This window comes from Salmo trutta, chromosome 13, assembly GCF_901001165.1.
Source record: "Salmo trutta chromosome 13, fSalTru1.1, whole genome shotgun sequence".
NCBI classification, from domain to species: Eukaryota; Metazoa; Chordata; class Actinopteri; order Salmoniformes; family Salmonidae; genus Salmo; species Salmo trutta.
Genome location: NC_042969.1, coordinates 54,339,412 through 54,365,936, shown reverse-complemented (window position 1 = coordinate 54,365,936; position 26,525 = coordinate 54,339,412). Strand labels below are relative to the sequence as shown.

Sequence of the window (26,525 nt, the reverse complement as noted above, 5' to 3'; positions counted from 1 at the left end):
GCTTTGCACCTCTCGCCGGCGTAGGAATCCAAAACTAGGTAGCCAGACGTACATCACTGTCGAGTGGATCTTTACTGTTACTACAAAAAAATATTTAAATTTATAAATTACTACAAATAAAATAACTAAATTAAATAAATGACTATAGACTAGACTGCCTTGATCAGCCACCTTAATTCACATTCAAATGAAGCACATGAAATGGCTCTCCTTCAGGTATATCTTTGCTGTGTAAGATAAACCCAACAGTCGGATCAGTAGACAAAGGGGGCATTGTTGGCCACTAACTTGCTCGAACACTCAGTAACTGGTTCCAATGTGAAATATTATCCACACCTCAACAACTGATAAGGCCCCTGCTGATCATTTCCCCAATATAGTTTGAAACTCATACACGGTCTGTCGTAAATATTTCAGAACTATTCTGACTATGCTAGAGTGTTCCGAAATCACTATGTGTGCGTGTCCCAAACGGCACCCCAATCCTGAAATAGTGCACTACTTTTGACCAGAGCCCTATGGGTGCAGCCCCTAACAGTGGAAACAATGAGTGTGTGGCTGTATGATGGTAGAAAGAGAGCCACTCTAGACTAGAGCCACTTTGGCCGATTCATGTCTACGGGCAGCAGGAGCGGGCATTGAGGCAGAGGCGACACTCATCTTTCGGCATGCGGCACAGGGCAGTACTTGTTAGGGCACAGACACAATCATCACTAAGTGAGAGGCCCTTCTCTGATAGCCTAGCGCCCCACTCTCCTCCTACGCACAGAAAGACATGCGTGTGTGTGACTGACATCCCCCCCCCCCCCCTGCCCATATTAGTCCCATTAACTAGGAGAGATACAAATATAGGCCCAGGCTGCAGAGGCCTGGCTGCCATGGCCGGCACTGCTGAAGGCTCTATGAGTTCAGGCCAGAAAGATAGGGGTGGTGGTGTGAGTGTGTGAGAGAGAGGTGGATAGAGGGGCTGCATTCTAGCACTTCCTAAGGTACAGATTAGGCAATGAGAGAGAGGTGCACGCACTCACACAGAGATGTGAATTAGCGAGCTATGTTTAAATACAGAGCAAGAGTAGCCTAACGGACGAGGGGAGATAATTATGCCAGAGACCCTGAGAGCGAGAAGCAGACAGACAGGGAAAGAGACAAAAAGGCAAGACTAAAGAAACTGACTCAACCTGCATTTATCACTAAACAGGTCTCAATCATTATCATAAAGGGATTGTTTTTTTGTTTGTTTACAAATACCTAATGCAACAATGATGTAATGTTACTAGGAGGAGAAAAGCATCTTTCAAATGATATCCCATGGTTATAAAGCACTCTGCACGTCATCGTCGTTAACAGTTGGAAGCGCGGCAGAGAGTGAGACAGGGAAGTAACAGCAGCGAAGTTCTGTATGGCAATACTTTGATAATGTTAAATGAAAAAGGCGGTTAAATAAATACACAAACTTGCAAGGCGGAATTGTGCTACAGTGGCAGTACAGGTGCAATGCTTAACCATCTGAAAAGGGAGTCACCATGAGACCCAACCCGTTTCTGGCGGCAGTGAGGAAAATCACAGTGCTGATTACAGAAATGATTTCAGTTGATACGCAGCCATGGTCAATGGTAGAGGATGTCCTCTTCACTGCCCTGATAGCATATCTAGAACAAAGACTACAAGAAGCCACGTCGAAAAACCCTGACTGCCTGGATGGAGAAATTTTACAATGCTTGTTATGCAAGTATAAACCGCAAGCATACGTCACTGCAACGACCCATCACATTGATGAGAAGTGGGACATGGAGTCCCATGTGCTGACAACTGAGAAAATAGAGAGGGATACAGCAGAGAACCTAAAACGGCATTAACTACCATTATTTCTGAGTGGGTGGGGGACAGCAGTAAGGTGCACACCATCTGGTAAGTAGCCAGGATCGTGGTAGATTGAACTGCACTGCCCCCTAGCGATCACACGCAGGATCATATCTGAACTGTGAATTCACGTCATTTAGGATTTTTTTCTTATTGTTTAAAACTATAGAAAATTGCAGTTTAAACGTTCAAAACATTTGTACGTTTGTCACATCCCCATTCCCTACATAGTGCGCTACTAGTAGCATCAGCATGGTAATGTCTCACTGGATTGCTGATGAACCAGACCTGTAACATCTCATTAATGTCCATGTCTCCCGTTCTGTTTATCATTCAGATTTCAGGTTTCCAGCAGGTATCCAAACACTGTAAACCTACAATTAGCCCAGCCCATGGTTAAACATTAAAGTCTTGCTGACACAGGCATTCCTCTGGCTATTTATAGAATGGTTACACACTAATAACAAAAATCTGTTGGTAAATCAAAACCCATTGATTTTCTGGATTGGTTGGTTGGACATAGAAGAGTAAACCATGACGCCATCATATAGCCTATAGGTGGTGGTTTACCTACCCTGAAAAGGCTAAGAGAAAACATACTAAAACCTGGCCAAAGTTTTCCTCCAAAACAAGGAAGTTGGCTTTCTTACATCTGGTGCCATTTATGGCGTACAAGTGCCAGTGCGGGCCAGCGAGAGTGTGCGTGTACAGTACTTGTTTCTCAAATGAAGACAAACAAAGTCAAGGCTATTCAAATGACTAACTAGTCCAGACCATATAATAACGATGACAGCCCTTGTCATACACACAGTGAACTAGTAAGTGAGGAAATAAACTCTGCAAAAAAAAAAGGAAAATTCCCCTTTTCAGGACCCTGTCTTTCAAAAGATCATTTGTAGAAATCCAAATAACTTCACAGATCTTCATTGTAAAGGGGTTTAAACACTGTTTCCCATGCTTGTTCAATGAACCATAAACAATTAATGAACATGCACCTGTGGAACAGTCATTAAGACACTAACAGCTTACAGACGGTAGGCAATTAAGGTCCCAGTTGTGAAAACTTAGGACACTAAAGAGGCCTTTCTACTGACTCTGAAAAACACCAAAAGAAAGATTCCCAGGGTCCCTGCTCATCTGTGTGAACGTGCCTTAGGCATGCTGCAAGAAGGCATGAGTACTGCAGATGTGGCCAGGGCAATAATTGCAATGTCTGTACTGTGAGACGCCTAAGACAGAGCTACAAGGAGACAGGACGGACAGCTGATCGTCCTTGCAGTGGCAGACCACGTATAACAACACCTGCGGGACAGGTACAGGATGGCAACAACTGCCCGAGTTACACCAGGAACACACAATACCTCCATCAATGCTCAGACTGTCTGCAATAGGCTGAGAGAGGCTGGACTGAGGGCTTGTAGGCCTGTTGTAAGGCAGGTCCTCAGACAACACCGGCAACAACGTTGCCTACGGGCACAAACCCACCGTCGCTGGACCAGACAGGACCGGCAACGAGTCGCGGTTTTGTCTCACCCAGGGGTGATGTTCGGATTTGCGTTTATCGTCGAAGGAATGAGCATTACACCGAGGCCTGTACTCTGGAGCGGGATTGATTTGGAGGTGGAGGGTCCGTCATGGTCTGGGGCGGTGTGTCACAGCATTATCGTACTGAGCTGGAGGTCATTGCAGGCAATCTCAACGCTGTGCGTTACAGGGAAGACATCCTCCTCCCTCATGTGGTACCCTTCCTGCAGGCTCATCCTAACATGACCCTCCAGCATGACAATGCCACCAGCCATACTGCTCGTTCTGTGCGTAATTTCCTGCAAGACAGGAATGTCAGTGTTGTGCCATGGCCAGCGAAGAGCCCGGATCTCAATCCCATTGAGCACGTCTGGGACCTGTTGGATCGGAGGGTGAGGGCTAGGGCCATTCCCCCCCAGAAATGTCAGGGAACTTGCAGGTGTCTTGGTGGAAGAGTGGGGTAACATCTCACAGCAAGAACTGGCAAATCTGGTGCACTCCATGAGGAATGCAGCTGGTGGCCACACCAGATACTGACTGTTACTTTTGCCCCCCCCCCCCTCCCTTTGTTCAGGGACACATTACTCCATTTCTGTTAGTCACATGTCTGTGGAACTTGTTCAGTTTGTCTCAGTTGTTGAATCTTATGTTCATACAAATATTTACACATGTTAAGTTTGCTAAAAATAAAAAACGCAGTTGACAGTGAGGACGTTTCTTTTTTTGCTAAGTTTACAAGGCACCTACGCTACAGATAAGGCCTGCACTATCAGCAATGATATCTAATATCCCCAATAAGCAAATAAGTACTACTACTACCACCCATGTAGCCATGGAAACCAGTGCAAAGTGAGTAAATGGACAGCTGACAACACATTTGCATGTCTTCATTCAGCACTCATCAGAGCAAATGGTCAATCAATGCATAAATCAGTCGGGAGCAACATCAGGGTTGCGTAACATCCAACACGGCCTGGACAGCCAGTCATTGTCACAGGGAATGTGATTAAAAAAAAAGTTAATTGCAGCTTTGATGGTCCGGTATTTGCAACGCAGATATGGCCTTTTTGATTCAAGCATATTGCATTGGTTCATCCAAAACACTGATCAAGTCTATTGATAGACTGTTACTGCCCTGAAACACACTGTAGACCTAGACTAAAACTCTGGAGCAAGGGTGTCTAGGCTAGTTCCACCATATTAACACTAACAGCTTGACTAAACTTGTATTAATCTGATGGACTTACACCTGGAAAGACAGGTTCCCTTACTTGAGTGCTTTCCTACGCAACAATCAAACATACAAATACAACCCACTACCTACCCTTCATCAGGCGGGCCATTTCTCTGTATTCAAAGCACTCCCCTTAACGGGTGAGTTCTAATCATTCCTGTGTCATGTTCACACCTGTTCTACATGCCAGCTATCAAATCATTCTCTGGCCGGCCACCGGGATCTGATGACTGGTCTCACTCACACTGTATAAAAACAGAGGCACAAGTATGAACACCTCAGCCAATTAGCCTAGTTAGAATGGCTGCAAGCTTCAGAACAAAGAGCTTCAACTCAAAAACACAGATAGATGGGCTATAGAATGTTGTATTACGTGTCCTGAGAACAATCAGAAAACACATCTGCCAAAGCATAATTGATCATCTATAAACACACATACACACATAAATAACCAGCGCAAAAAAATCAAAGGGCCTGCCATACACCTGGAGAAGCCAGTTTAGGGGCTTAGAGGACACAGAGGAAAGCCATACACCTGAAAGGGGGGGGGGGGGGGGGGGGGTGAAGTGAGACTGGCAGGCTGATTCTCTGGCTTTAGTTCATAGAGCAGACACTGTTGCTTTATATGGATATCTGACTGACAGGATTCGTCAGACCAGTTTGGAGACAGCCAGGTAGATGATTCAGATATCACGCCATGCAGTCAAGGATAACCCATTGTGCTATCTGTGCTTTTATTTCTCAACCTGGAGAGGAAGCCCGGTCAAGATGACTTGCATCCTGTTACGTCACTCTCCGGGAAATACATGCAGTCAGGATGGACTGTCACAACGTTATTAGAAAATAAGTCGGATACCTTCACAATAATGTTGCAACATCTAAGACGAGTGACAACTGAGCTAAAGTAAATTCTCTTCAATATTGCATGTCCACTACATGGGGAAATTATTCCTGTTGGCAAATTATAAATGGGGAAATGTTTTCGTAATTTTTGAGTCACAAAAATATTAAAAATCGCAAAAATGTACAACTCACAGTTGGTTGATCTGGTTCTGAGACACAACTCCGTTGGGCGTCATTTTCGCTCCGCAGCAGGAGCAGAAGCAGCCCTCCGCCGAGCTCCCGGTGGCGGACACACTCCCGAGCGTCATGACTGGACCACCGAACAGTAGACCGATCGTTGATGAGACCCGCGGCGTCAAATATCCTCGAAAATGTTCACTCCAATCCGACCATGGTCAACACTTATTAGTCCAACGAACCCAATAGATATTTGACAGTATGTATGTCGACCTATCTCCTTTGCGGCATTATAAAATAGGCAGCTAGAAAATAAAGTATCCTGTTTGTAAAATAAAAAAACGTGTAGCTTATCATAAACTTATGAAACACACATTTTACTGGATATGAAAGTACAGTATTCTTTAATTGCAACACAAATTCTGTAACACCGTACGGAATTATTCTCGCGGTAGGATCCTTCAAAAACGACCTATAATCAATATCTGTCAATGAAGAGCACTCGTGTCCGTCCTAAAGTAAAAGCTTTCAACTTCTAAACGGGACACAGGCAGCCACTACAAACTCAACTCGTGGGAGGGAGGAGTTGCTAACATGTGCTTCGAAGGGCCCAATGGAAAGAGGAGGGGAGGGCAACCAGGAGACAACACACTGGGCACACCTACAGCGTCAAGGTTGTGGAAGAGTAAGACACAGCCATATTTATGACTGACAAGTACAGTGAGGTGCTGAAGAGTGGAAGTACAGAACGAGCACACAGATAACTGCCAAAATAAAGGAAACACCAACAGTGTCTTAATAGGGCAATGGGCCACCACGAGCCAGAACAGCTTCAATGCACCTTGGCATACATTCTACAACTGTCTGGAACTCTATTGGAGGGATGAAGACACCATTCTTCCCTGAGAAACACAATCATTTGTTGTTTTGTTGAGGGTGGTGGAAAACACTGTCTCAGGCACCACTCCAGAATCTCCCATAAGTGTTCAATTGGGTTGAGATCTGGAGACAGACGGGCATGGCATATGGTTTATATCGGTTTCATCTCAGGAACCACACCTGTGGGGAAGCACCTGCTTACAATATACCTTGTATCCCTCATTTACTCAAGCGGTTCATTATTTTGGCAGACGTGAACATAGCTATTGCAACCACATGTTCTGTGTGAGCTGTGTTTACCAACAACTCACTCCTTGGGATTGTGCTTGTGGACACTGTTTCACCTTACTGAGTACACCCAGACAGCAACTTGACAAAGTCTCAAACACTGCTAAATAACTGAGTGAATTGGATTTGGGAACAAACTGCAAAATGAGCTGTACCTTTACCATTCCGATCAGATGTAAGAAGGTGAACCATATCATATTCATGGAGTGAGAGACTGATCTCCTTTCTCACACTGACCAGGAGACAGTGATGTTACGCAAGGGGCCACATGAGAGGAAAACCAGGCGCGGTAATAAACCTATGACACATTGTCCATGGGGTGCATGTCAGTTACGTGCCCCATTGTTATACAAAAACTATTTTGCGATGCTTATCTTAGGCCAGACTCATGTGTTGGCCTGTTATCTGGATCAGACTGTCAAGCGATATACAGTTTTTAAAATAGGAAAGTGAGAGGTCTATAAAGCAGTGTAAAATAGGCTACACGAGGGCACCGTGTTTACAACCCAACTGAGCTATATTCTATTCCACTGGGCTTGAGATCATTTGGGCTCATAGGACATGAAGAGTCAAGGAAGTACAATTAAGATGCATCAAATGTCAAAGGCTAGCTAGTTAAGGGATTTTTATTACCAAGAATATACTTCTTTTTCTTAATTCGACTTAGTTTGTGCCCATTTCAGACTTTAGAGAAGTGCGCAACTTCGATTTTTGCATATATTACTCAATGGGAGACGTTAAAAAAATTGGAACAGAGATCTCAAGTGCGAGTACAGAAGTTCGTCACTGATCAAATTAAAATGTATTTGTCACATTAGCCGAATACAACAGGTAGACCTTCCTGTGAAATGCTTACTTACAAGCACTTAACCAACAATGCATTTCAAGAAAGAGTAAATAAAATAATTTACTAAATAAACTAAAGTAAAAAAAAATCTAAAATCGGTCAAAAGGTTACAAGAAAAGTACATAATAACGAGGATATATACAGGGGGTACTGGTACCGAGTCAATGTGCGGGGTACACGTTAGTCGAGGTAATCACAACAGTATCCCCAGAACTAAGTGACAAAGCGGACTCTATGGAAGCTATTTTAGTGTGTCTGTTGGTGTCCATAAATGTTCCTATGTCACTGCACTATTACTGTACAAACAAGGCAGGCAACCGTACAGTATTTAAGGTCTGTTCTACAATGAGTCCCCAGAGAGTCAACAGCTCCATCTCCTCTTCCTGCTCCCCATTGTCCCTCGTCTCCGAACCAAGAGAAGCTAGTCAAGGAATTTCACTTTAACACGACCTGGCCTTGGATAAAGAATGAAAGCGGTAATGCGTGTACACAACAAAAGGTGATAGTTCTGAGAACACAGCTCTTCCTCTGTCTTTTACTTCCTTCCTTAATTCCTGGTCCGCTTCAGCCAAAACAAACATTGTATAGGCTTACATGGCTAAATGTCCACCTAATAAAACAGGCCATAGTATATTTAAAACTAAGCTATAGCTTCATTTGGCCTCACTCATATTGGAAAGCTTCAGATGGTGGCGGCCAATGTACTTTCAAATGCTTTCCCACATGCTGTCTTTCCTTGGTTCCAGAGAGGCTAGGTCTGTAAGCTGTATTATGCAAATGTGGGGCACTTCGTCAAAACACTCCATTGATGTTTCCACTCCCCACGGTCTGCCATTACCCAAGACACTACATAACACATGCAGCTGGTACACAAACAGGGAGCTACTATGCAAGTTCCTCTCTAAAGTCATAAAACCTAAGTGGCCAGAGAAAAGATGAGAAGGCTGGCCGCGACGGCGTGGGACATGGTTACACTCCATGTTTACAATGTGTGTGTAACACTTGACCCCTCGTGCACTCAGAATAACATGACAGGGAAGGAGACGTAGAAACACACATACCTGGGTGTCTTCGGTTAGAGAGCATCGTCACATGGTCTTCTCCATTCAGCAGTTCATGAGGTTTAGCCAGTCACCCATTGTGTCATCATCCCAGCCAAACAACACATTAAAAAGCACTCTGTGACCGGCATCTGTGCTAGTTATGTGGCACAGAATGTTTTGCACAGCTATTAATAGGCGAGACCCACTACTAAATCACATTGTTTTGACTCTGGTAATGGGGTACGAACATGTGGGGGCAACACGTGAGTCCGATGGCTTGTCTCTCTCTCGCTCTTTGAATGAGAGTAAGCAGAAAAAAGGTCAAGTGTTACAGGCAGCAGTCAGTCACTGGGTCTCTGTGTACTCCCCAAGTTACCCCTTAAAACCCAGCGAGCAGCTGTTTCCTATAGGCCTGCTTCACTGGAGTTAGTTAGAGGAGCGCAGGGCTGAAATGAGACAAGCCAGAACACTTAGCCTACACTAACTGCAGCACTAGTAACAGACCTGGACATAAACACTACAAGGCCAAGCACAGGCTAATGCATGCCCCGTCAAGCTAAAGTGTTTTTTACCTACCACTTCACCTATTTGGTTGTGATCTGAGCACCTTGGGACCTAAGTGAAGGGATAAAAAAAAAAAAGAGAAACTTAAGGCACCAGGAATTAGAAGGAAAACAGTGATATGATCAGGAAAATCATTGTCAGTTGAGGTTAGTAGGGCGGTGCTGGTAGCCAGGAGAGGTGTTCCCGCCTGACAGACAGGTGTGAGAAACAGGACTCCAGGCCAGGGGTTTGAGTCAGCATGTACAGCTAGCTGGCTGCGTCTGCCATTTCCTTTCCACAACCGGTAATGGGACTGCGTGAACACTGAGCACAAGGTAACCCAAATCCAGAAGAACCTGCTCTGCCAGCCACATCTGAGGTGCTGCAGCAGGCACATAGATTATATAGTCAACCTGCGCCCCTCCCACTCACCAAGTGCCCTTTTGGGTGGTGGTAACTTATTTAAATAAAGTTTGTCGTTGTTATTCTGAACCCATTGCTCGCAAGTCGTTGTGAAGTTCGCCACCCCGTCCGTTGGTTGCGCCTGTTGGTCTGCCCTGTACAGCGCTTGCGCACGCCCGGTTGCACCCGTTACCAAGTCCGCCTTACACTGGGATTGTGCACACCCACTATCCAAACATGCATGGCTTGAGATGTGGTCACCGATTGAGTGTGTGTGGGTGTGTAGCTAGTTACCTAGTTTGAATAGCAACAGTACTGCCACAGAAGCATAACATTTGATTATAAATTGATTTACATAGTCACTATACGATCTGGTTGGCTGAAACGCGCAGCAGAGAGGATCGGCTTCATCAACGACCCGCCGACTCAACTCCATCTCTTCTTCAGTTGGCAGCAGCAACACAGGTAGTCTAGACTAGCTAATCGCCATATATCATGAAGATTATGATACAGCGTTGAAGATAAATCACAAAATCAGTAGAAATCACAAAAATCAGTCAAATAAATCAAAGCTAAACATTTTAAGGAAAGCAATCCAATGTTTTTTGTTGCCTAGACTTTACTGCAAATGACACTTAAGTCCAGAGAAAAACACACTAATATTGCAGTTAGCCACCTTTATAATATAACGCCCGTGACCACGCACATCTAAAATATCGCACTTGGGAAACAAACGTCTTAAAAGTAGAAATAGAATGAAACAGGCATTCTATTTTTGCTCTATTATAGTGGCCACTATAGTAGACATTGATTAATTGCACAAGGCTACATGTGTGTAAAAATAACATTCACTGAGTAAAAATGTATTTTTTTTTTATTTTTTTAAATATCACAAAAATGTTACAGTATGTCAAGTGCAACACAACAAAAACAATATATAACGGTCTACACTGCGCATTAGTACGTTCTACACTTTGCCTGTGTACATCTGTTCTACAATGTGCCAGCAGCAGAGAATGAGACCCTGTTGGCATAATTGATCTCTTTCAGGCAGAGAGTACACCTGGCATACCATTTTTTATCCACCTTATTGAAAAAGAGGGAAAGTGTCGGCATCCAGCTTAAGCCAGGCCCAGCTCCAGCTACACTTGATCCTTGAATCCACTTGTAACAAGCAGCGCCTCATTTTTCACCTAATTATCTCATTCTGAAAATTAACCAGAGGGAAAACATTAGTTTATAGCTAGCTAACTAGTTAACATTTCAGATTGCCAGAGTCCAGTGAGCAACTAACGTAAACGCACCCCATTCAGTACAAATGTCGAGGCTGCAATGAAAACCAATGGGACTGTAGTGACTGTGTTGGCATCGAAATCCGGGGTGTGAACTACGTTTCGATGCAGCGTTGATTGACATGGTAATGGACTAACAGTATTGGAGAAGAGATTAAAAAACGGACCCCTCTTGACGCTGTATGTTACATCGTGACACTACGTAACGTACAGCACACATTAGCAACTCATTGTGTGCCGTACAGCCTCTTTCCACCAGGGGTAGGTAGCCCTTCTCTCGCAGATTAAAATCATGCTTAACCATATACACTTGTAAGAAAACTTCATTATTCATGATTTGTCTAAATTAATATAATTATTGCTAATATTAAACTAATATTTCTTGACTAGGGTACCAATTGCATCTTTTTGCGCGTCATTACTGCGAGCCAGTTCACTTGTGAGGCTAACGTTAGCGCAGCCCTAAACCCCTCTTCAAATTTGACACAAACCTTCAAACAGGTATGTGATGAGACATTACATAAACTCTGTTTTATTTACATTTTAAAGTTGATTAGTTGGACAAATTGGATGAAAAAAAACCTAGTTTCCTTACACAACATATTTCCCCCTTTCACGATCACTTCATAGCCTTCGCTCCTCACCCGCCATTATTAAAAAGACCCGACGGAGCTCATTGCCTTCTTGAATTATGCAGAGATGGGCATCATGAAGGTCTCGTCATTGATTTTGCTGGAAAGGGGAGAAATTGTGCTTTACGTTGATATTACAGTTGATCTGGAAGTATTATGTTTTTTGTGCGCAAAAATACGGTCAATTGTACGGACCAATACGATGTACAAAAGTGAGTGAGTTTACGTTAACGTTATAGCTTGAGGAATGGCAAGGAGTCATATACACCAGTTAATACTACAGCTAATAGGTAACGTAAATAATGTTCCCGAGGAACCAATCTGATGTTGCAACGTCAGCTAGCTGTCTGACTGACTTTGTTAGCAAGCTAATTTTCAAACTCAATTATTTGATCAGCTAAGTTAGATAATGTTGCTCAAGATCTCTCTGGCTAGCTAACAGATCATTTGATCCAGCTACTGTAGCAAGATAACAGTACTTAATGCTAACAAAACTTGTTCCATCACACTTGCTCCCTCACCTCAAACTTTCCAAATACCAGTTTTTCGGTTACAGCTCATGAAGTATGCTTCATCACCAAATCAAACTGCCTTTCCACTCTCCACTCTTTCCAGAACGCGCGCTGATGCTGTAACTAGCAAGTTCAGTCTCTTCAGTCGCGTGCTGCATTCTGCATTCTGTGAACGGCTGGCTGAGCCCAGGCGCGAGCCTTGGATATAGACATTATTGCTCCAAAACGCTCATCACTGGTTTGCTTACAGCCATTAGTGACCCAAATGTACATAGAGAAGCCCCCAGTCACAAAAATGTACACGAATCACAGTTTACCTATTTTGGATTAAAAACGGCAAATTTCGCCAAAAGGTGACTAGTTTGCATCCCTGTGCTCCAGAGTTCAATGGCGACGAGCTTTCCACCACTTGTGTGCGGCTGCTCGGCCACGGAAACCCATTTTATGAATCTCCTGACAAACAGTTCTGTGCTGACGTTGCTTCCAGAGGTAGTTTGGAACTCGGAGCTCTTTAGTAAGACCATTATACTGCCAATGTTTGTCTATGGAGATTGCATGGATGTGTGCTCAATTTTATACACCAGTCAGCAAACGGTGTGGCTAAAATAGCTCAATCCATTAATTTAAAGCTCTATTGTCCACATACTTTTGGGTATATATAGTGTAGCTTGCTTATAATTTGTGATGAGTGAATGGGTTACATAAATAAAAACAGACCTATGCTCCAAAAAAATGTTTAAAAAAAAATTCTATACAGGAGGTATGTTATGAATTGAGATTTTTAAAGACGTGTAAAAAAATATATATATTTTTTTTTTTGTTAAACTTGCCCCTGAAAGGTCTGTGCACAGCCCTGCACATCAGTGTGTGTCTACCATCTCCAATCTTACGAGAGCCATGTTGAAGTTATCAGTAGGCATTTCCTTTCAACTGCTAACAATGAATAGACAAGGTCACAGAGAGGACCCTGAACATCCTTTAGCCTATCCCTTCTCCCCCTCAATAGGCCTGCGGTCCAACAGCCCTCTCCTTACTATTAATGACAATGAAGTAGGCCTAGGCCTGTACTATATAGTACGTTGTCCTTGACATTCATCGCGGTGCATACACGTCACACAGCCAGAGCACAGATTAATGTATTACAGTATGTTACACTTAAATCAGAGCAGTGGAACCAACAGCTGTCATGTCTTTCGCGTGCGTGTTTGTGCGTGGCACAGAATAGATGACATTGGCACTCTTACCATAAGTGGTAAGGGCTGAGCAAAACGTGGAACATCGAGTACTGCACAATTTTCCCCCCTGAAACATTGCCTTCAATGTATTTCTAGTACTGGAATCCTTATGAGGTTTATGCATGCATGCATGCATGCATGCATGCATGCATGCATGCAAGCAAGCAAGCAACTGTTAATTTGGGATTCTTGTTACATAACCAACGAGGGGGTCAGGCTGTTACAATAAAGGGGTTGGGTGAGAAGGAGTTGGGGGAGGAATTGGCAAAAGAGGCAGCCAAATGACAAAATAGCCCAAGATCTGAACACTCTCACAGAGGACATTGAATGGGCAGGGCGGGGGGAAATGACCTCACCATCGCAATAGTATTACCTAATAGATAATTGAGCCCACATGTCCTGCAGCATTGGAGTGCAGAGTGAAGTCAGTGCAAAAGCATAATGGGCATTAAATGTTCTGGGGTTGTACTGGCCAAATGCACACAATGTCATGTTGGCTCCTTCTCAGCATGAAGCCCAACAGTTCACAGTGGTGGAGCCAGTATGTTTGCAAACTAGAACTGCACTGGTATGGAGAACTCTGATTCCTATCTTGCATTAGCAGAATTCAATAGACTAATTCCTGACCAGAAGTAAAATGAAATCAAGGCACAGAAAATACGCTACATTGCAAGGGTTAGGTGTACATAACAGTAACACGAGAACATAAACAGCCATGACAGCTGAATAGGCCTATAAGCAGTTAGTACAGCAGACATTATAATGCCGTCTTGATGCAAGCCGACTAGCTTACCAAAATAATGGCTTTTTCTATTACTGTGTAAAGTTAGGCTTGTTACAACGATCAGCTCTGCCATCAATTAATTCTATGTAATATCATTATCATGACGTTGTGAATTTCTGAAGGTCCTATGATTGAGAGTTCAGGTGAAATTCTACTGACGAGAACAATACTTGACATTAGGCCGATACTCAAACCCAGACAAACACACACCCTTGTTTGTTAGTTCCAAGGGTACTATAGCCAGGTCCTATTAGCCTATAGCAGGGTTCATTAACCAATTTGGCCCCTCAAGTTCTGAGCTAAGAAATAATACATACAGTCAAAGGTTTGGACACACCTAATCATTCAAGGGTTTCTCTTTATTTTTACTGTTTTCTACATTGTAGAATAATAGTGAAGACGTCAAAATTATGAAATAACACAGAATCATGTAGAACCATCTCAATTGGGTTGAGGTCAGGGGATTGTGGAGGCCAGGTCATCTGATGCAGCACTCCATCACTCTCCTTCTTGGTCAAATAGCCCTTACACAGCCTGGAGGTGTGTCGGGTCACTGCCCTGTTGAAAAACAAATGATAGTCCCACTAAGCGCAAACCAGATGGGATGGCGTATCGTTGCAGAATGCTGTGGTAGCCATGCTGGTTAAGTGTGCCTTGAATTCTAAATAAATCACTGACAGTGTCACCAGCAAAGCCCCCCCACACCATCTCCATGCTTCACGGTGGGAACCACACATGCGAAGATTATCCATTCACCTACTCTGCATCACGGTGGTTGGAACCAAAAATCTCAAATTTGGACTCATCAGACCAAAGGACAGATTTCCACCGAATGTCCATTTCTTGTGTTTCTTGGCCCAAGCAAGTTTCTTATTATTGGTGTTCTTTAATAGTGGTTTCTTTGCAGCAATTCAACCATGAAGGCCTGATTCACACCGTCTCCTCTGAACAGTTGATGTTGAAATGTGTCCGTTACTTGAACTCTGAAGCATTTATTTGGGTTGCTGAGGCTGGTAACTCTGTTCATTAGAGTTAACTCTGGGTCTTCCTTTCCTGTGGCTGTCCTCATGAGAGCCAGTTTCATCAAAGCGCTTGATGGTTCTTGTGACTGCACTTGAAGAAACCTCCAAAATTCTTGAAATTTTCCAGATTGACTGACCTTTATGTCTTAGTGATGGATTGTCGTTTCTCTTTGCTTATTTGAGCTGATCTTGCACCAAATAGGGCTATCTTCTGTATACCTCTACCTTGTCACAACACAACTGACTGGCTCAAACACATTAAGGAAAGAAATTCCACAAATTAACTTTTAATAAGGCACGCCTGTTAATTAAAATGCTTTCTAGGTGACTACCTCATGAAGCTGGTTGACAGAATGCCAAGAGTGTGCAAAGCCATCAAGGCAAAGGGTGGCTACTTTGAAGAATCTCAAATATATAATTATACAGTACCAGTCAAAAGTTTGAACACACCTACTCACGCTACCATAAAGGCCTGTTTGGTGGAGTGCTGCAGAGATGGTTGTCCTTCTGGAAGGTTCGCCAATCTCCAGAGGAACTCTGGGCAATCAGCTCTAGAAAGAGTCTTGGTGAACGGTGTTCTTGGGAACCTTCAATGTTGCAGGAATTTTTTGGTACCCTTCCCCAGATCTGTGCCGCGACACAATCCTGTCTCAGAGCTCTATGGACAATTCCTTCGACCTCGTGGCTTGGCTGTGTGCTAAGGACAACGACCCTAAGCATACCGCCAAGACAATGCAGGAGTGGCTTCGGGACACGTCTCTGAATGTCCTTGAGTGGCCCGGCCAGAGCCCGGACTTGAACCCGATCAAACATCTCTGGAGAGATGTGAAAATAGCTCTGCTGCAACGCTCCCCATCCAACATGACAGAGCTAGAGAGGATCTGCAGAGACAAATGGGAGTTGGGTGCCAAGCTCAAGAACATTCAGATACTTGTCCTGAAGCCACTCCTGCATTGTCTTGGCAGTGTGCTTAGGGTCGTTGCCCTGTTGGAAGGTGAACCTTCTCCCCAGTCTGAGGCCCTTAGCGCTCTGGAGCAGGTTACCATCAAGTATCTCTCTGTACTTTGCTCAGTTAATCTTTTCCTTGATCCTGACTTGTCTCCCAGTCCCCGCCGCTGAAAAACAACCCCACCGCGTTATGCTGCTGCCCCCACCATTCTTCATCGTAGGGATGGTGCCAGGTTCCCTCCAGATGTGACGCTTGGCATTCAGGCCAAAGAGCTCAATCTTGGTTTCGTCAGACCAGATAATCTTGTTTCTCATGGTCAGAGTCCTTTAGGTTCCTTTTTGGAAAACTCTAACCGGGTTGTCATGTGCCTTTTACTGAGGAGTGGCTTCGGTCTGGCCACTCTACCAGAAAGGCCTAATTGGTGGAGTGCTGCAGAGATGGTTGTCCTTCTGAAAGGTTCTCCCATCTCCACAGAGGAACTCTGGTCACTCTAACAGAGCTCCATCGGGTTCTTGGTCACCTCCCTGACCAAGGTCCTTCTCCTCCGATTGCTCAGTTTGGCCAGGCAGCCAGCTCTAGGAAGAGTCTTGGTGGTTCCAAACTTCTTCCATTTAAGGATGATGGAAGCCACTGTGTTCTTGGGGACCTTCAATGCTGCAGAAATGTTTTGGCGACTTTACCCAGATCTGTGCCTCGACACAATCCTGTCTCGGAGCTCTATGGACAATTCCTTCGACCTCATGGCTTGGTTTTTGCTCTGACGTGCACTGCCAATGGTGGGACCTTATATAGACAAGTGTGTGCCTTTCCAAATCATGTCCAATCAATTGAATTTACCACAGGGGGACTCCAATCAAGTTGTTTTAACATCAAGGATGAACAATGGAAACAGGATGCATCTGAGCTCAATTTCGAGTCTTATGTAAATAAGTATTCAGACCCTTTGCTATAAGGATTTTTTTTTTTTTTTTTATACATTTGCCAACATTTCTATAAACTTGTTTTCGCTTTGTCATTATGGGGTATTGTGTGTAGATTGAGGACTTTATATTTATTTAATCCATTTTAGAATAAGGGGGTAATGTAACAAAATGTGGAAAAAGGGAAGGGGTCTGAATATTTTCCCAATGCATTGTATACATAGTTTGTGGAATTTTTGACTGCAAAAACACCAGGAAATCTACTCCAAGTTTCTTTGTTTTAAGAAATCGGATCTCAAGTATTCCCACGCACAATAGGGAGTCACGTGATTGTATACAAATGTAAGCAAGGTTCGAAAGGATTATGTTTTAGTCAAACATTAGCTCTGTTTGGGCTTCTTGCTGTCAATTTGCAGTCTATAAATTACGTAATTATGTTCTGCCCCCCGACCATTCACTCCAGAAAAAAAGAAATTGTCCCGCGGCTGAATCTAGTTGATGATCCCCGGCCTATAGACTATACAATAGGTTAGCCTATAGGCTACTAACCTATAGGGTAACCCATTATAACCTACAACCTAACCTAAACTAAACTCAGCAAAAAAATAAACGTTTTTCAGGACCCTGTCTTTCAAAAGATACATTTGTAAAAATCCAAATAACTTCACAGATCTTCATTGTAAAGGGGTTTAAACAGTTTCCCATGCTTGTTCAATGAACCATAAACAATTAATGAACATGCACCTGTAAAATGGTCATTAAGACACTAAAAGCTTACAGACGATAGGCAATTAAGGTCACAGTTATGAAAACTTAGGACACTAGAAAGATGCTCAGGGTCCCTGCTCATCTGCGTGAACATGCCTTTGGCATGCTGCAAGAAGGCACGAGGACTGCAGATGTGGCCAGGGCAATAAATTGCAAAGTCCGTACTATGACAGCGCTACAGGGAGACAGGACGGACAGCTGATCGTCCTCGCAGTGGCAGACCCCGTGTAACAACACCTGCCCAGGATCAGTACATCCGAACATCACACCCGTCGGAACAGGTACAGGATGGCAACAACAACTGCCCGAGTTACACCAGGAACGCACAATTCCTCCATCAGTGCTCAGACTGTCCGCAGTAGACTGGGAGAGGCTGGACTGAGGGCTTGTAGGCCTGTTGTAAGGCAGGTCCTCACCAGACATCACCGGAAACAACGTCGCCTATTGGCACAAACCCACCGTCGCTGGACCAGACAGGACTGACAAAAAGTGCTCTTCACTGACGAGTCGCGGTTTTGTCTCACCGGGGGTGATGGTCGGATTTGTGTTTATCGTCGAAGGAATGAGCATTACACCGAGGCCTGTACTCTGGAGGGGGATTGATTTGGAGGTGGAGGGTCCGTCATGGTCTGGGGTGGTGAGTCACAGCATCATCGGACCGAGCTTGTTGCCATTGCAGGCAATCTCAACGCTGTGCATTACAGGGAAGACATCCTCCTCCCTCATGTGGTACCCTTCCTGCAGGCTCATCCTGACATGACCCTCCAGCATGACAATGCCACCAGCCATACTGCTCGTTCTGTGCGTGATTTCCTGCAAGACAGGAATGTCAGTGTTGTGCCATGGCCAGCGAACAGCCCGGATCTCAATCCCATTGAGCACGTCTGGGACCTGTTGGATGGGAGGGCTCGGGCCATTCCCCCCAGAAATGTCCGGGAACTTGCAGGTGCCTTGGTGGAAGAGTGGGATAACATCTCACAGCAAGAACCAGCAAATCTGGTGCAGTCCATGAGGAGCAGATGCACTGCAGTACTTAATGCAGCTGGTGACCACACCAGATACTGACTTACTTTTGACCCCCCCCCCCTTTGTTCAGGGATACATTCAATTTCTGTTAGTCACGTCTGTGGAACTTGTTCAGTTTATGTCTCAGTTGTTGAATCTTATGTTCATACAAATATTTACACATGTTAAATTTGCTGAAAATAAAACGCAGTTGACAGTGAGGACGTTTCTTTTTTTTTGCTGAGTTTATAACTATTAGTATGACCTGTGTGAATGAACCTTATTCCAAGAGACAGTACTGATAAACCCAACTGCCAAGACAAGTGAACCAACACAAACAAGAACAGCAGTGATGTCCTGTCCTTCTATAAAACACACACTGACGTCAAGCGGCAGGTAACACAGATATCAGATACAACTACGCAAATATATCAGCAGGAGTAATCATACACGAGTACTACAAACCAACTCAAATACTTACACTGGCTGACTATTTTGCATTTCAAAAATCCTAGTGTTTTGGAGATGCAAAACCACAACCATTACCTTACGAGTCTACATGTTGATAAAAAGTAATTTAAGATATTAGAAAATATATTTGATCATATACTGTAAATTGAAAGGAGATATGTAGTCCCTCTTGTGTGTATGCTTTTTATAACAGCCCAGGCCTAGTCATCAATTACATTTTGTTATTTTAACTAGCCAAGTCAGTTAAGAACACATTCTTATTTATAATGATGGCCTACCAAACCCTAACGACGCTGGGCCAATTGTGTGCCACCCTATGGGACTCCCAATCACGCCCAGTTGTGATAAAGCCTGAAATCGAATCAGGGTCTGTAGTGACTCCTCTAGCACTGAGATGCTGCCTCACTCGGGAGCCCAATGTTCCACACCCGCCTGTATAATATTCTTGTTCTGTTCAAGTGTTTGCTGAGACCCCCTCTGTCAGTCATTGTGCTGCCTCGGTATCAGGCTAAATGAGAGTCAGTTGACTCTGCAGCAGAGTATGTGAGCGGAGTTGATCCAAGAGACAGTATTGATAATCAACCCAACTGCCAAGACAGCACATTAACTCTGGTCAACACACTCCCCCTGGTTGACAGTAGCTGGAACTACAGCTGAGCTTCCAGAGTTCCAATGACAGACATTTGTCGTCTCAGCTGACTCAGGCACTGAACACAACAATAATTGAGGAGAAATTCAGCCGGGCCTGGAATGTTGTCAGTGCAACGCCCAAAAATACTTCAGAGTTGTTCGATTACAAAACGTTGACTTCTAACAGTAGGACTCAGCCAATCACGTCAGTGTGACTTGTAATGGTCTCATCTTACCTCCGGGGCTGGGAGCGACGGTCATCCTCACCACTGTCTGCCTCCTGGGGAGAGAGCAGAGAACCAGTCAGAAACCAACAAACGCATGCACGTACACACTCTAATGTATTCATAAACGGACTACAGTAAGACTTATTTACAGACAGACACACCCATCAATAGGTGGCCGCACAGACAGAGACAGCTGCCGTCACATGAATAGACAAGGTTGCTTGTTCACAATAACCGGCCTGAACAAGGAGATAAGCATATGAATCAAGTCAAGTGACTCAAATATCTAACAATGAGCCAAACAGATTCCTACAACTCATCCAGAACGCCGCAGCCCGTCTGGTGTTCAACCTTCCCAAGTTCTCTCACGTCACCCCGCTCCTCCGCTCTCTCCACTGGCTTCCAGTGTTAATAGGCAAGTGCTTGCCTACAGAGCCGTGAGGGGAACGGCACCTCCGTACCTTCAGGCTCTGATCAGTCCCTACACCCAAACGAGGGCACTGCGCTCATCCACCTCTGGCCTGCTGACCCCTCTACCTCTGAGGAAGCACAGTTCCCGCTCAGCCCAGTCAAAACTGTTCGCTGCTCTGGCACCCCTATGGTGGAACAAGCTCCCTCACGACGCCAGGACAGCGGAGTCAATCACCACCTTCCGGAGACACCTGAAACCCCACCTCTAAGGAATACCTAGGATAGGATAAAGTAATCCTTCTAACCCCCCCCCCCCCCCCCCTAAAAGATTTAGATGCACTATTGTAAAGTGGTTGTTCCACTGGATATCATAAGGTGAATGCACCAATTTGTAAGTCGCTCTGGATAAGAGCATCTGCTAAATGCCTTAAAAGTAAAGGTAATGTAGTACTACAGCAATATTAGAGGTGTGCCTCTGCCAGACCTTCTGAACAAGAACTCCACACCCAGTCGAAACAGCTGTTAATATTTAGGCTTGGTAGATTTAAGTGTATAGCTATCTATTCAAGGGAGATTTTGCATCAGGCACCGAGGAAGAGTGAATTAACCTTATTTTAAAGAGGATAATGAATTCCACAATGGCTAAATGTGCCGCTAAATATCCACTTTCATCCATGTCATGGGGTTTGGCCGTTGTGATACTTCACAAAACCCAGAATAAAGCAGAATATATAAGGGTTAAAATGGCTGCCGGCCTGTTTGAAGCATCCCTCTTTCTCCACCCCCACCCCCCCACCCGCCCAGGCCAGGCAGTCTGTTGTCCCTGCTCAGACAGACAGGCCATAATCCCAGCCTGTTCTGCTCCAGTAATCCCCAAACTCAGGGAACTTTCTCCCAGGGATCAGGCTGTCAATCCTGGACACAGCAGCCCTAGCAGATCCCCCCCCCCCCCCACCTCTGTCCAGCCACACGGGGGGGGGGGGGGGGAGAGAGCGAGAACTGGGTTAATAAAGCCCAATGCACCACACATTGGCTACATTCACCATGTCCTATACAGACACATGATGTACATGACACACAGGGGATGGGAAGAAGTGGTTCAGCGAATGCATCTCCATAGAAGAGCAGAACACACACACAACAAATTCCAGAGAGAGCTCAGGCCTATACTCAAGAATACAAAAATGCTTACATTTAGGCCTCGTCTATGTAAAGAGATCTGCTTGTTGGGCATGGGCGCATGACCAAGATGGCGCGCAAACATGCACAAATCATAAAGCAGACAGGTGTTAGTTAATGCTGGACTGCCACACTGAATGTACTGTAGACTACTACAATGGAGGCAAACATGTCTCGGCCTGGACATTAACCCTCACACATCAGAAATACAGTAAAGAAACATGGTGACTCAGGAGAATTATGATTCGAGGGAGCCAGCCGTCCCTTCAATGTGACGAGCTTTCCAAAACATCTCACCCGCTGTTTTTCAAACGGCGAAAGCAACAGAGGCCAATAGGCTGCTATAGAAAGGTGTTTTGGTGGAGAAGTGGAGAGACCGCAAGCTTCCTCCTCTCCCCGTGGTTAAGTCACCATACATGTAATACTATGTACAAGCCTATCTCCATGGTTACCATGCCACCACATGGAGGAAGGATGTACAGTGGATTGCGTCGAGCCAATGAGAGGGGAGGATTTAGTGTGCTAATAGGCAGATTTCCCCCATTCAGCAATCCCCCTCTGATTCGATGTTCAGAATACAGAGCAGGCTTAATTAATAGGTGAGTCAATATTTGACACTTCAGTCTGCGCTGATACTTGCCTAAACAATAGTCAGTGGTCGGAGTGACAGAACCGGCCTAAATCAAATAAGCTAGGCCTAAAGTTTCCTTGCATGGTGTTAACGTCAATGGGATGTCAGACACGGAGCTAAAAGAGATGAGAGCGCTATGTCCACACAGAGCAAAGGCAGTCAACTGGAATCAACATCCACGTCGGCGGCGGCCGGGGAGCAGTTGTGGGGGGGGTTAGGGGCGTGTCTCAGTCACCAGATTTCAACCAAATTGAACACTTATGTGAGATTCCGGAGCAGCGCCTGAGACAGCATTTTCCACTACCATCAACAAAACACCAAATTAGGGAATTTCTCTTAAAAAAGAATGGTGTTGCAGCCTTCCAATACAATTCCAGACACTTGTCTAATCTATGCCAAGAGTCATTGCAGCTCTTCTGGCAGCTTGTGGTGGCCCAACACCCAAACGTGTCTGGCTGACAGGTTAGAAGAGTATCCTAAACTCAAGAGAGCTGATCAAAGTGAAGGAGCGGATCTCAACCACCAACACACACCCCCCATCTACCAAACCAACACTGATTCAGACCATCCTACCCATGCTAGATTACGGAGACGTTATTTATAGATCGGCAGGTAAGGGTGCTCTTGACCGGCTAGATGTTCTTTACCAGTCGGCCATCAGATTTGCCTCCAATGCTCATTATAGGACACATCACTGCACTCTATACTCCTCTGTAAACCGGTCATCTCTGTATACCCGTTGCAAGACCCACTGGTTGATGCTTACTTAGAAAACCCTTAGGCCTCACTCCCCCTTTTCTGAGATACCTACTGCAGCCCTCATCCAGCCCTCATCCTCCACATACAACACCCATTCTGCCAGACACATTCTGTTAAAGGTCCCCAAAGCACACACATCCCTGGGCCGCTCCTTTTTTTCAGTTCACTGCAGCTAGCGACTGGAACAAGCTGCAACAAACACTCAAACTGGACAGTTTTATCTCAATCTCCTCTTCCAAAGACTCAATCACAGACACTGGCAGTTGTGGCTGCTTTGTGTGATGTATTGTTGTCTCTACCTTCTTGCCATTTCTGCTGTTGTCTGTGCCCAATCATGTTTGTACCATGTTTTGTACTGCTACCATGTTGTGCTGCTGCCATGTAGTTGTCATACTATGTTGTTGTTGTTTTAGGTCTCTCTTTATGTAGTGTCTCTTGTCGTGATGTGTGTTTTGTCCTATATTTTAATTTTAAATCCCAGCCCCCGTCCCCGCAGGAAGCCTTTTGGTAGGCAGTCATTGTAAATAATAATTAGTTCTTAACTGACTTGCCTAGTTAAATATAGGTTTTTAAAAAAAATTGACACTTTAGTTTCTTTATTTTGGCAGTTACCTATAATAGTCTATCTGCTCCATTCACCTACATAACCTGATTTCTCTGACTGACTGCTCTTAACACATCTCCACATTTCAGTGTTGACCTTTGCTTTAGCTGTTTTCATGGCTGTTGAGAGAAAGCTAGTGCATCCCTCATGGTCCTCTTTCCCATTTATACTGGCCTAATGTGATTCAGGCATGACAATTCGCACAGAGACATGTCACAGCAAAACAGCAACTATTTTTCTCTAGCCACAGACTGCTCGCAATGGTTACGTCACAAATAGCACCCTTTTCCCTATAGTCCACTACTTTAACCCTCGATGACATATGGATGGAATCTTCCCCAATGTGGATCATAAAAAGGTCGTTTGACTGCCATGTCATACTAATCCGGTTTTCATGCAAAATATGAGAATAACTTGAGCCTAGTTGATATGGAACTGTTGTGAGAGTCCATTACATTGTTTTAGCCAGGTCTTTTTAATAAAAATGATGAGTTTTAACTCTATACAGTACAAACACTTATGGCAGTGACCGAGTGCAACACTATGATCAGCTAGCTATGCGCAGGTAAACTCGCCAACACAGATTGACACCGACTAAGAAAGTTAAGCTATTGATGAGCTGGCTTCTTTGAGTTCTTTAAGAACATGTATATAATTGACTTGGGGATAAACAGGTCAGATATGCACTGAAGTTATTTGCATTGCAAAACTGTCACTACTGTACCTAGCTAGCTAACTTCACTAGCTAGCTGGCCAGGCTGTAGTAGCTAAGCGACAAATTGTCTGGAAATGGGGAAGTTCAACTTTGTATATGCAAAAGTCAAGTGTTTTTATACACAACGCAGACAGCTAAATCACATTTCAGTTTAACCATTTCGTAGGAACGCATGCGCACAAAAAAAGCAGGACATAGCCAGCTACTGTAGATAGCTGGGACACTTTTCACCGCACTTCGTTTCAAAGTGATTTTCCTCGCAGGTTAGGAGACCTTTTCCTAACCTTATCCTAAATCTCCTGCTACGAAAAGGTCACTTCGGTATCGAAATGCCGTGAAAAGTATATCCCCTAGCTAACTAACAGTAGTGCATGGGACAACAACCTGCTTGTTAGCTATATCCACCCTAAACAATAACGTTAGAATTGAGCCTTAAATCCCGTGCTATGACAGACGACCAAGCTCGACAACTCACCGACACGCAGGGGCTGGAGGTAACGCTGGGTGTTGGCGAACGCTGAACCGTGACCAACGCCATTCAAGGTCCAGGAAAAGGATACCTTAGTTAGAGAAAGCAGAGGTGGCGAGATGTTCATAATTTGAGTAGAAGATGTGCAAGGCGCCCGAGGTTATTCGTTCGTTGCTGATTTCCCTCCTATTCATTCAGCAGCGTATTTTGGCGCATGCGAGCCACTGGCCAGCTGTCAAACGACATTTGTTTAATGCTGCATTGATAACAATTCGTAAATACTAGCATACGACTGGGAAAAATCCACGTGAACGCCCCTCCAACTCGTAATTACTTGTGGGGAAATCATCTCTGAGCTCCACCTTCTCCCACATGATGAACTCAAACGTCACATACTAAGGGAATAAAATCAAATTTTATTGGTCACATACACATGGTTAGCAGATGTTATTGAGAGTGTAGCGAAATGCTTGTAAATGACTTCGATAACAGAATTTTCGGCAGTTAAATTTAACAAAACATTATATATAAAAAACGATATATTATTGTAATTTTTTAACAACATAATTTGTTTGAAAGCATGATAGCTGTACTTTCACCGCTAGATTGACATCATCTGCATAGTGTTTAAACCGTAGTCAAAATGTAATTTTCAAACGTGTAGGACTGCATTATTTTCTTCCACTCTTGCCTGATACAGTTTCCAGCATGGTTTTGCTGCGTTCATAACAACTGGGAAACCTGGAATATACTAGGCCTACATGTAAACTGGAGAATAGGGCTGTTGTGTGCATTCATATGCTTTGAACTCGATTGACAAATTTTGTGAACGGGATTTAAGGCTATGAACGCAGTAAAACCATGCTGGAAACTGTATCAGGAAAGGGTGGAAGAAAATAATGCAGTCCTACACGTTTGAAAATTACATTTTGACATGAGGCTCCTAACACCAAATATAGCTAATTACATAAATCTACGGTTTAAACAGTTTGCAGCTGAGAGATCTGCAATGGATGTGAAAAGGCAATCCACTCTGGGCACAAACTGGTTGAATCAACGTTGTTTCAACGTAATTTCAACCAAAAAACTCAACGTGGAAAACTGATTGGATTTGCAAAAAAGTAATCAGCAAGGGATTTTAGTATTTTTTTCACCCAAATTTTAACCAAAATACAACGACATGGTGATTTCTTTTAGTTGATTTTACATTAGTTGACAACTCAACCAAATGTAAATCAAAACTAGATGTTGAACTGACATCTGTGCCCACTGGGTAGTTCCTGTGAGACTTCTTATACAGTGCCTTCAAAAAGTATTCATACCCTTTCTTATCCCACATTTTGTTGTGTTACAGTCTTAATTCAAAATGGATTTAATAATTTCTTTCTACACAGTATCCCATAATGACAAAGTGAAAACATGTTTTTAGAAATTGTTGCACATTTATTGAAAATGAAATACAGGAATATATAATTTACAGAAATGTTCACACCCCTTAGTCAATACTTTGTAGAAGCACCTTTGGCGGCGATTCCAGCTTCATTACATTGTCTTGGGTATGTCTGTATCAGCTTTGCACATCTGGATTTGGGGATTTTCTCCCATTCTTCCTTTCAGATTTTCTCAAACTCTTAAATTAGATGGGGAGCGACGGAAAGCAGCAATCTTCA

At 44.0% G+C, this 26,525-nt stretch overlaps 1 protein-coding gene across 2 annotated transcripts in view; it reads right to left on the bottom strand.

Moving 5' to 3' along the window:
- LOC115206063 (protein phosphatase Slingshot homolog 2) overlaps positions 1–25,293 on the bottom strand; it is a 38,068-nt gene extending 12,775 nt beyond the window's left edge. Inside the window, exons 1-2 of one of the 2 annotated variants that reach the window (XM_029772628.1) lie at positions 24,862–25,293; positions 20,097–20,140 (exon numbers count right to left, since the gene is read on the bottom strand). In XM_029772628.1, the coding sequence (XP_029628488.1) occupies positions 20,097–20,140; positions 24,862–24,924 (107 nt within the window). In that variant the 5' untranslated portion in view covers positions 24,925–25,293. Of the gene's footprint in view, positions 1–5,653; positions 6,348–20,096; positions 20,141–24,861 lie in introns of those variants that run through there. The other variant, XM_029772627.1, reaches the window with a different exon arrangement.
- Positions 25,294–26,525: the final 1,232 nt, after the last annotated feature.